Below are 11,283 nucleotides of genomic sequence, written 5' to 3'. Positions count from 1 at the left end.
CATGCACACACACACAGACGCACACACAAACACACATACACACACTCACACACACACACACACACACACACACTCACACACACACGCTCTTTCTCTCTTTATCTCTCTCTGTGCATGTGTGTGTGTGTGTGTGCGTGTGTGTGTGCGTGTGTGTGTGTGTGTGTGTGTGTGTGTGTGTGTGTGTGTGTTTGTCGTCCTCATTCACTTACTTTTTTCGTCACTAATGACGGATAACATGATGCCTTCACAAACACAGGGTTTTTTTTAACCTGTAATGAAATGTAGTGTTTGAGTAGTTGAGAGAAAGAAGTGCATGGATCTCAAAAGTTTGATGTAGGCGAACACATAATGAACATATTTATAGATTTATATAACGTCGGTACGTGTCTAATGGACAGTCTGAGCCATCACATTCCTATCACACATGTCGTTGTTATCACAGCTCGGATGCCTCACACGCATACCAGATGTCCTCTTTCCGATACATCACTATGTTGCATTACGATCAGTTACAAATGAAAAATGGCATCTGTTATTTGCTGTAGTGTTATGGAGGGTACGAAACACTACGTTCTTTACTGTTGTAAATGTTTTACTTTCCTAATGATACAAAATCGATTAGGACGCTGGCTACTTTGACCTTGTGCATCAGGGTCAATCCAGACTGTGGGATGATAACCCCCCAAAAAAAGACTGAAGACGATTAAAGGTCTTATTTGTACGGGAATCGAACTTGATTTTACATGCAAGGCAAAAAGACAAACCCTTGTGTCATGGAAGCAAGTGTAGTAGCCTGGAAGCAACAAGAGCAGCAGCAACAAAGACTGAATTTAAAAGAAAAGCAACAAATGAAACAACTCCAAAACTACAGCAACAAAAGGAATGTGTTGACGCAGAGGAAGAGTGGTTGTGAATAATGTGACAGCAACATACATATTTTTAAGCAAGTGTGCATGTTACTTTAGTCTTGTGTAACTTTCTCAAGTTTACTATTTTTCTTTGACAATTTTGCAGACCCATTTTAACTTCAGTGTCTACAATTCATCCTCGAGTGCAAAGAATGCAGTTCTGAGAATTCCTAAAATATCTGGCGGAACTTCCACCTGGTTGGCTTTAGATGAAGCAGCGGACACGTTGTTCTCGAATACCGTAAGCTTATCTATTTCTCTCTCTCTCTCTCTCTCTATATATATATATATATATATATATATATATATATATATATATATATATATATATATGTATCTAGTAGCAACAACAAGAAGTCAGTTTTAAAGGATGACTCAGTCTACTATCGTCAACAAGACGTATTGCCTTTCATGAGAATACAAAGGAACGTTTCCGACGTAATCAGATCTTAACCAAGGTGAGCTAAACGTGCACTCTATATATATTATTTTGATGATATTAATACGATTTCTAAGCGTTCATTGGCTGACCCAGCGCAGGACAATAGTGTTATAAAAATTAAGGGAAGTCATATTTATACTTACCGAGTATTAAAGTTTTGTGGGAGGAGGGGGGGTGGGGCAATGGGCGTATCCTTATAATATTATGTCTAACTATTGGGTGTAGTTTAAATAGTAAATATGCAAAGAGTGTTCTGATGATCTGACAATATATGTTATTATAAGACATGATTATCGATTGGCAGCCTTTCTTGAGCATCAACAACTATGGCTTTGGAGGTTAAAAAAGGGGGGAAGGGGAGAAAAAACAACAACACATTTATAGCATCACACCACGAATTGTACATCTATTCTATACTACAAACAGAGCGATATCAAAACAAATTTATAAGGATAGACAGGAACAGCAACTGCGTGGAAACAACATAACTTAAACGTTTACAAAATGGCTGGGATTTCCATTCTTTACACCTCATTCGGATACAGGGAAAGGGTCCCGGAGAAATAAGAATGAAACAAAGGTGTTGTGAGGGTACGCTTTATATTTTGACGTCTTAGTAGTCATTCTTCTAATCATTCATTGGCTGACACTGAGTTCGGGCACACTGTTTTGAAATGACATCGTCCATGTTAGCCTGCATGCCCTCCATATAAGGCAATGAAAATATTCGATGGGTTGTATTCCTTCTTGTATCAATACCCCCCCCCCCCACACACACACACACACACAAAAAAGGGCAAAAGAGACCCAAAAAATATATAAAAATAAAAACAAACAAATAAATAAATAAAAACAAACAAACAAACAAAACAAACAACCCATTTCTAGTGGAGTCAATTCAGTGACTATGTGAAGATTATTATACAATACTGAACAAAACGTGAAACGTTTCAGTCTTCCTTTTGCCTTCTCTAACTATTGGTTACCTCATGTCCCTTTGGCAGTCAACGCGTCCAGGTGCATCACGGGTGGCAGTACTAGCGACCGACGGTTACTCCATTCTGTCGATGACCAACGCCAGCGCAGAGCGTCTGAAAAGCAAGGATGTGTCAGTTTTTGCCATTGGTGAGCACATTTGGCATCTGTTCTCAAGGGTTAGGTTACTCGATTCGTAATCGTGAGGTTGCGAGTTTGGGGGTTCGGGTTGCAGGCTCGACGTTGTGTCCTTGAGAAGGGCACTTTACACGAACCATCCTCACTTCAACCAGGTTGGAATGAGTACCTGGCCATAAACAGCGAAGATCTTGTCAATATGTTAGTGTTATGACGCCTATAAATGAGGGTTTGCACTGTATGCTTCCCAGGAAGTTGAGATTGTTTCAGAATGCTGTCAGGTCTGCAGGGATAATAGTATAGATTGTAATGCGCATAGCTCTAGAGCTTGCTGCTGAGAGAGAATTTGAGTTATACAAATGAAGAGCTCAGGAAAAATTGGGCATAAACTAGAAATGTGAGGTTATCAAGTTTAAAAGCTTATGGACTGGTAACTTCATATTTGTTTGACTGGTGATTTATTATTATGTTTGTTGAATGGGAAATCAAACAACTATAATCAAACAAACAGTTGAACAGAAATACAGTTATGAGTCAATGTATACATTTTAAAAAATCAAATGTGATTTATAGTTAAGTCAATTGTTGTATAGAAAGTTTCACGCCTCATAGAAAGTTCAAATATTCTAAGTTTGAATTATTTGGAAGAAGTTAATGTTTATTAAGTAGACTCCAAACAAAATTAAGACATTCTGTAAAACTTCAGATTTGGGCTAGTTTTGGTTGTTGTTGTGGCAAAGAACAGAAAAACTCAAGATATTATTTTACAGGTGTTAATCCAAATCTTTGTATGAGGTTATAATTAAGGTCGACCAAGAAATTAAACTCATATTGGTATTAGGCTCATAATGTGTATAAGTACATGGCCTTAGAAGTCCAATAGAATAATGAAAGTTTCACGCCTCATAAAAAATTCAAATACATTCAAAGTTTGAATGTATTTGGACAAAATGTAATGTTTATTACATAGACTCCAAGCAAAATTCAAACATTCTGTTAAACTCCAAGTTAGGGATGTATTTGGCTGTATAAAGTTAATTAAGGTCAACCATGAATAATTTAACTCATATTAATATTAGGCTCGTAATTTATATAAGCATTTGGCCTTAGAAGAACTGGGTCTAAACAAAAAAAAACGTTCCATTTGTTTACCTTATCATGAAAAAACAGCATTATTTCTTGTGATGACTGCACAGTTTGCTTCGGAACACCTAGCTACGACTTTGACCGAAACATTGGGATTTGGAGACTTGAGACAATTACCCAGCCTACGGAAGATAAAGTCATCGGAATTGTAGAACACTGAGAACGTGCATTCCGATCATCCAACAGCGTATGAAGGAGTGCTGTTTTGAGACATAATTTCGTAATTCAAACAAGTTTTTCGACTTTATTTGTATTTGAAACTTTATAAGACATGCAACGGTGTCCATGCCATGACATACGCAAGCTTGTGTTTCTGATTTGTGTATGATGCTTCTAAATGTGCTGAAACGTTTCCTTTGCTATGCTGCTAATCGGACTATGTGTCTGCTACGTCCTCAAAAACTTAAGCGTTGAACTTTACAGAAGTTAAGACAACTGGTTGCATATAATTACGATGCGATAAACAAGATTATTTGTCAGGAGATAATTTATAATTTATCATAGCAATATTAAAAGCTTCCTTTGTGTTTTTGTTGTTTCTCAATCAGGTGTGGGATCCGGAACAAACTTACAGGAACTCAACGCCATCGCGTCCACTCCCAAATGCATCCACATGAGAGAACTGAGCGGCTTTTCCGAACTGGCTTCCATCATCACAGACATCAAGGAAGAGTCTTGTAAAGGTCAGACTCATATTCCTTGTTGGTGGCGTTGTTTTGTTGGTGTGGTTTTGCGTGTGTGTGTGTGTGTGTGTGTGTGTGTGAGTGTGTGTGTGTGTGTGTGTGTGTGTGTGTGTGTGTGTGTGTGTGTGTGTGTGTGTGTGGTTCTTTTTTGTTTGCTAGTTTGTTTCGTTTTTCTTTCATTTTGTTTTTGTTTGGAGGGGTGGGGACTGAACAGCGCTGCACTTGTCCAAATGGTTTGAAAATGCCGAAAAGGACAGGAGAAAGGGAAAAAACATGGAAGGTTCTTTTGGTGTGTGTGTGTGTGTGTGTGTGTGTGTGTGTGTGTGTGTGTGTGTGTGTGTGAGTGAGTGAGTGAGTGAGTGAGTGAGTGAGTGAGTGAGTGAGTGAGTGAGTGAGTGAGTGAGTGAGTGAGTGAGTGTGTGTGAGTGAGTGAGTGTGTGTGTGTGTGTTTGTGTGTGTGTGTGTGTGTGTGTGCGTGTGTGTGTGTGTGTGTGCGTGTGTGTGTGTGTGTGTGTGTGTGTGTGTAAAAAGGACAGGGCGAAAAAAAAAGAATCACTTTTATGGATCCTTATTTGAAAATTAGGGTTATAACGTTTTAAACAATGTCTTATCCTAATAATTCAGAGAGTACGTGAACGCCACACGGTATGCAGATTACCATACGTACAGACAATATTACAAAATAATAAAATGTGGTTCATTCTCTACCCGTTTTGCTCTGGCGTGATCTGAGGAAAATGGGGTAATGAACCTTTCTTTGGATGCAACGTTATGTCCCACAGGGCTGTGAACTGAACTGGCAGCTATATATTATATATAATATCCAATTTGCATATTTTGATTTGATTTATTCATTTTTCTTGTTTTCTATCATTCGATTTATTGTGCGCACTTGTTGTCTAGAGGGACGGAATTCGACTATCATTTAAAGGGCCCCGGATTCGAAACCTGACAACAACGAAACGTAAACAATTACTCGTTTAGCCATGGCAAAAGGAAAAAGTTCGAAGGAGTAAGATCCAGACTATGATGAAGGATGCCCTGGATGGAGAAATTCAACTGTCTCATGATGTCTTGGGTCTTTCGACTTGTGTGTGGGCGCGCTCTGTCAAGCTGCAGTATTGCTCAGCTTGGCTTTTTGCTTATGTAAAGCTGCAACATGATTTTTTTTTAGTTCATTGTCTTCCCCTGTTCCAGAAACGGAATATGCACTATCTAAGCCTTCCCAGTCCCAGAAAATGGTGTACAGCACTTTTCTAGCTGAGGCCACAACTTGGAAATTTTTTTCGGACCAGGGGTAGTTTGTGTGCTTTTACTCCTTCGACTGGTGGTTTCTTTCTGGGTTATAGTGATGCGTCCATGACTCATCACTGGTTACAATTTTATACAGGAAAGCATCATCTTCTTGATCAAATTCAAACTGTTTCAAGAGTTTGGTGCACATAATTTTTCGCTGATCTTTTGTTTCAGTTGTCATTCGAACGACCCTAATGGCAGACATATTCGTATAAACCAGGATGTCCGTAACGATGGGATAAACATGTTCTTTGGATATTCTGGCTTCGATTGCAATGTCTTTTTGCTAAAGTCAATGATCGGCCATTATCATGATCTCTGTCTTATCTTGATTCATTGAATGAGAAGCACTCTGTGGCATACCAGTTCACATTTGATCGTCTGATTTTGTCTCTTTTCAAATATCTTGCACATCGCCTCAGGGTACTAACAAAAGCAAAAACCTCACCAAGAACAAATCCCATCGTTTCATAATAAATGTTTACTGCAGAACAACCTTCTCCAGAAAGAGACTCAATCACAGCATATTGCTTGAAGCGAAGCTCTTTGGGGTTGTCATTCTAGCTCTGAAAGAGGTACCCTGCCACTTGTTTTGACACATGCAGTTTTGAATGTTAATGACGTTATAAATATATGTGAAATTTTCTTTGATGATAGACAAATACATGTAGTTACAAAAAAAAAAACAACCTTGTAGCAACTTTCATTATTCTACAAAGAATACGTAATAAGTTATAGTATAACTCACTCTGCAGCCCACGCTTGCTCGGTTTTAATATTTCTTTATGCTAAGAGACCAAGAAAGTGCACTTGTTTGATTGTAGATCAGACTATGTGTTACTACTTTTACAAAGTTTGCTTGTTCACTTTATTTGTAAACTACTGTTATTTGTATTGTTTATGTGAATAGTAAAGAGCATACACTAAAAATAATAATGGTTCCTCAGTTGTTTACAAAGAGACGAAATCTTCGAATTTAATATCCATCTGCGATAAGGCCGAACTAAATGGAAAAATTAGTGTATGTAAAGTGTCTTTCCCAAGGACACAACATCAGACCGAGCTGAGTCTCGAATCCCGGAACCCGAAATCTCACGATTATTAGTCCGGTAACCTAACTAACCACTAGACCACAGACGCCACGAATTAATTGTCTCTTTGAGGTTTACAAAACAAAGACAGACTCTTATAAGTAAAAGTTTTGAATATTCATTACAATCCACGGCTGTTTTCTCATTGTTGCAGCGGCGGCCGTACAGAAGGAGGGAAGTAACAACACGTACAGCTGCCAGAAGGAAACCGCCTTCAGCCTAGATGTCCAAAATGGCTACTCGGTGGTGGTAAGCTGTGCGGTGTCTATCTCCTTAGCTCACTGAAAACTGGCGCCGAGCTGCGCATTAATAATAATATTATTATAAATTATTGTTATTATTAATATTATTATAAATTATAATTATTTTTACTATTTATATTATTATTATTATTATTATTATTATTATTATTATTATTATTATTATTATTATTATTATTATTATTATTATTATTATTATTATTATTCCTTCAAAAAGTTACCCCTGATTCAAACTTCTACATTTTAATATATAATAATAACCCAAAAGGTAACATGTTAATCTTTTCGGTAGGACGTCTGAAGTGTTTTGTTTGGGCCAAGAAAACAGAGAGAAGGATAGAAATTTAAAAAGAATGAAGCAAAGCCTCAAAAAATGGTCAGCAGTTTAGATCCTTAAACTTTTTGAAAAACCGAGAACGCATTCGTGTATATTATGGCCAAAATTGATTTTTATTTTCAAATAATAATAATATTATTATTAGTTTGCTAGTATCTATAAACAGAGCTGACTTTTCGGAGCTGTCCATACTGCAGAAAGGAAAGAGAAAATGTGTGTTTGCAACACAGGAAACAATAACAGACGTGGGGGGAGGGGGGTTTATGTAAGAGTTTTATGCCCCTGTTGACACAATTTAGACCTTTTATTGGGCGGGCTTCCCACCCTGTTCATTAGGGCCAACCCTGGGCCAACCCTGGCTGAGAGCCATACAACATTCCAGTAAAAAGTCCGAAATACTCGATAAAAATCCCCCCCCCCCCCAAAAAAAGAGAAGGGAATCGAACTCGAAAATCCTCTAAACCACAGACACCGGTACAGCCGGGTTTTCTGACAAAAGGAGAAAAAATTGTATTTTCTGTGTTTCCCCGTGCCACAAAGAAAGGGTGCGGTCCTGCTCCCAGTTCTGTGATTTAAGTCAAATAAATGTGATTGGGTTATGTGGCTGCCATTTAGGATCCACATGTTTGTTGCCCGGCATCATGTAAAGCAGAATATTGTGTTTGTCTGTACATCTGTTGGTGTTTTTTATCGTGTATTTATGCATGTGTTTATGCAGAGGCGGACTGGCCTATGGGCATTTGGGCAATACCCCCTGGGCCGGTGACGAAGGGAAAAAGTTGGCCGGCGCTGAAAGGACAAAGTGGGCCGCTGGGTTAAAAAATTTTCTTCAGATTACTGTGTTTAGGCTATAAGACCAGTACTCCATTTTCTTCAATGTTTAAGAAATCTATTTGTAACCTCGAAAAAAAAATCTCCATTCTCATTATGATCTGCAGCTTTGTTCCATTAATTTAAATGTCGACCAATAAAACCAGTTAGAGTGTTTACAACTCCCACTTTAAGGATTTTCCTGGACTGTTTTCTAGTTTGATCATGGTCTTTTTTGTCGTTGGGTAGAAAAACGAAACGGCCACGTTTATTCGAATATGAAGTCAACAATGTCAATTCATAATTGCTTTTCTTCAGCACGGGTAGACTTCTCGTATCTACAATTGTTTGTAGGCCTGAAAAGTGGTAATGAATAAGTCAAACCACACAAGAAGAAAGGGAGCTGCGGAGAAGGAACGTGATCGAAAATATAAGAAACTGTCTGAAAGTGTATCAAAATGCCGAAATATTTGGCATCTGTTCAAAAGAGCCGATGCAAAGGGGCCTGAAAGCGGTGAAAATGTGGAGGAAGGCAGTATATTGGCGCATGCAGCTTGACCTTCAGCAGTTGAAACATCGGATTTTGACCAAGTGGACGAAAGTAGTGGATGCTGATCTATCAGCAGGTGAAGCAACTGAACTTGACGAGGTAGTTGCGGAACCATCATCAAGTGAAATGAGAGAAATTAAACCAACAAGTGAAAGGGATAGCTTTGCTCATGGCTAGCACAAAACAGACGGCAAATACATGTACTGAACTTGAAGCCACAGGAAGTGAAGATTTCTGGATTGACTACTTTAAAGATTGTTGTTTTGAAACCATCATCCATGTTAGAAGACAGATAATCGAGTGGTGCAAAGATGTTTCATTCGTGAAGACGGTTCTAACAGATGGTGACTGTCTTACAACAAAGACTCCCATGCACTTCATTGTTCTGTCTGCTTGGTGTTCTCTGCCACTTCAGACACATCCGCATTTCTTGTGGGGATGAAAGACTGGCGGCATATACATTCTCGTATTGAACAGCATGGACGTTCGTCTTTGCATCTGTAATGCTCAACAGCATACCTGGTTGATAAAAAAACAATCAAGTTTTTCTCTCGTGTTGGCGAAGGACTACCGTGATGAAGTCAGAAAGACACGGCAAGTGATGAATCGAGTTGTGGATGTAAACTCAGAGGCAAGAGGGGACTAAGCTACAGAGGAAGTACGGAAGAGGCAGCCTACACTTTGGACAATGCAGAAATTGACCATGGTACTTTCCTGGAAATGGTTAAGTTGCTACGCAAATAAATGATTTATGCACAGCTTATCACCTCTCTCGCGTAGTCCATAGTAGCAAGACAAAAAATGAGATCGCGAACAGTTAGAAAGGCAGAGGCTCAATTGTTACTTTTTTGTCCAAACCCGCTGTTAATTCTATCATCACGGTTATTCCTGATAAGATCCGTTGCTTCATTTCGGAAGAAATAACTGACATGTTTGCTGTGGAAATTGACACAACGCAGGACATAGCAACTCAGGACCAATGCTCCATTATCGTTCAATATGTGGATAAAACTGGCAACATCCAAAAAGACAGGTGAGCATTGTGAAGTGCGAAGAAACTACCGGCGAAGCTTTTGTGCAGATAGTTTCAGAAGTTATTCAAGGGTTGAATCTTGACCTCAAACAATGCGTTGGAAACATAACTGATGGTGTAGCAAACATGCAGGGACAATATAGAGGTTTCAGTACTCGGCTTTCAAACAAAGCTCCAAAGCAGATCAGTGTTTGGTGCCACGCTCATGTATTGAATCTTGTTGTTTCGGAGGCCACAAGTGCTGTAGTGAACAGTGCATCATTATTTACATTGATGAACGACATTGCAGTGTTCTTTCGGGAGTCTTATCAGCGGATGAACATCTGGAGCAGGCACTCGACAACTATGCAGCTTTTGGGAACCATTGGTAAGACCAGATGAATGTCAAAAGATGCTGCCTTGAGGAAGGTGTTTGGTTCTTTCAACAATCCATCCAAAGCTCTGTTTGTTGAAGTAATCACCAGCCTCAACGCTATACTTTTTGCTGACAACATCCAAGCAGTCGTTGAAGTTAAAGTAAGAGGATACATTGATGCTCTACTCAAATTTGAAACAGTTCTCACAGCGCAAGTGTATTTGCAAATATTTTCATGCACTACAGCTCTTTGTAAGTATCTGCAAACCGTGCAATTGGACCTTCTGATTGTATACAAGATGGTGGCGGAGTTGCTGTCAAACATGCCGGCCCTCAGGGTGGACTTCGTAGCTACTCAAAATGCAGCTGCAAAGTTTGTTCAGTGGGTGAATGATACACTGGGGGAGAGGGGTCAGATTCGTTCGTGGAAGAGTCGCTTCTCTTGAAACGGCAAAGACGACGCAGACGAATGGATAATGAATTCTGTACAGATGAAACTACATCAACAGCTGACCCAATGAAGAAATATCGTGTTGAAGTGTACAATCGAATAGCAGACACCCTTGTTAACAGCATTGAACAAAGATTTAAAAGATCTGCAGCGCCTAGATTGTTTGCAAACCTATCCCTTCTTCATCCAAGAAACTTCGGTGAAGTCCCATCACAGGCTATGAGAGAGTCGGTCAGAGAGAGCTGCAAAAGTATTTACTGAGATTTGACGATAGCGCCACAGCTGAAGAGTTGCAAACAGAATTGCAAAGCCTTGGAGAACAATGGAAATCACCGCAGCAGTCAGTTGCAGACCACTATAAGGTGAAAGACAGCGATATTGACTGTGAATCAGAACTGAGCACACAAAGTGTTTCAAGTTCCACTGTTACATCAGAGAATGGTTACATGTATCTCATGCAAAGCTTGCCCTCTCTGCTGTTACAAGGTGCTACTCAAGTGGAGCCTCTTCACTGATTCTTACAAAGGCATTGGGGTTGTTTAGAAGCTACTACTAACCCTGCCTCTGTCGCAGGTTGCATACGAACGGTTGTTTTCTGCCCTGAAGAGAATCAAAACCCGTCTCCGAAGCACAATAACAGCAGAACAACTTGAGGCATTTATGCTGATGTCAGTGGAAAAGGAGACTTGACCAAACTGGATAGTGAAGACATGTCGTTTTGAATTGGTTGTACGGCATGTATGTTGTATTCTACTACAAAGTTGCTTACCACACACACACACACGCACACGCACACGCACACGCACAC

At 39.4% G+C, this 11,283-nt stretch overlaps 1 protein-coding gene across 1 annotated transcript in view; it reads left to right on the top strand.

The window, feature by feature from the left end:
* LOC101847424 overlaps window positions 1-11,283 on the top strand; it is a 33,336-nt gene that overhangs the window by 10,679 nt on the left and 11,374 nt on the right. Inside the window, exons 6-9 of the mRNA XM_035969953.1 lie at window positions 1,015-1,149; window positions 2,355-2,475; window positions 4,158-4,292; window positions 6,834-6,928. Coding sequence (XP_035825846.1) covers window positions 1,015-1,149; window positions 2,355-2,475; window positions 4,158-4,292; window positions 6,834-6,928 — 486 coding nt within the window. The remainder of the gene's footprint in view (window positions 1-1,014; window positions 1,150-2,354; window positions 2,476-4,157; window positions 4,293-6,833; window positions 6,929-11,283) is intronic.

Source organism: Aplysia californica, unplaced genomic scaffold (assembly GCF_000002075.1).
Source record: "Aplysia californica isolate F4 #8 unplaced genomic scaffold, AplCal3.0 scaffold00201, whole genome shotgun sequence".
Classification (NCBI taxonomy): domain Eukaryota; kingdom Metazoa; phylum Mollusca; class Gastropoda; order Aplysiida; family Aplysiidae; genus Aplysia; species Aplysia californica.
This window is presented reverse-complemented; position numbering and strand designations above follow the sequence as displayed.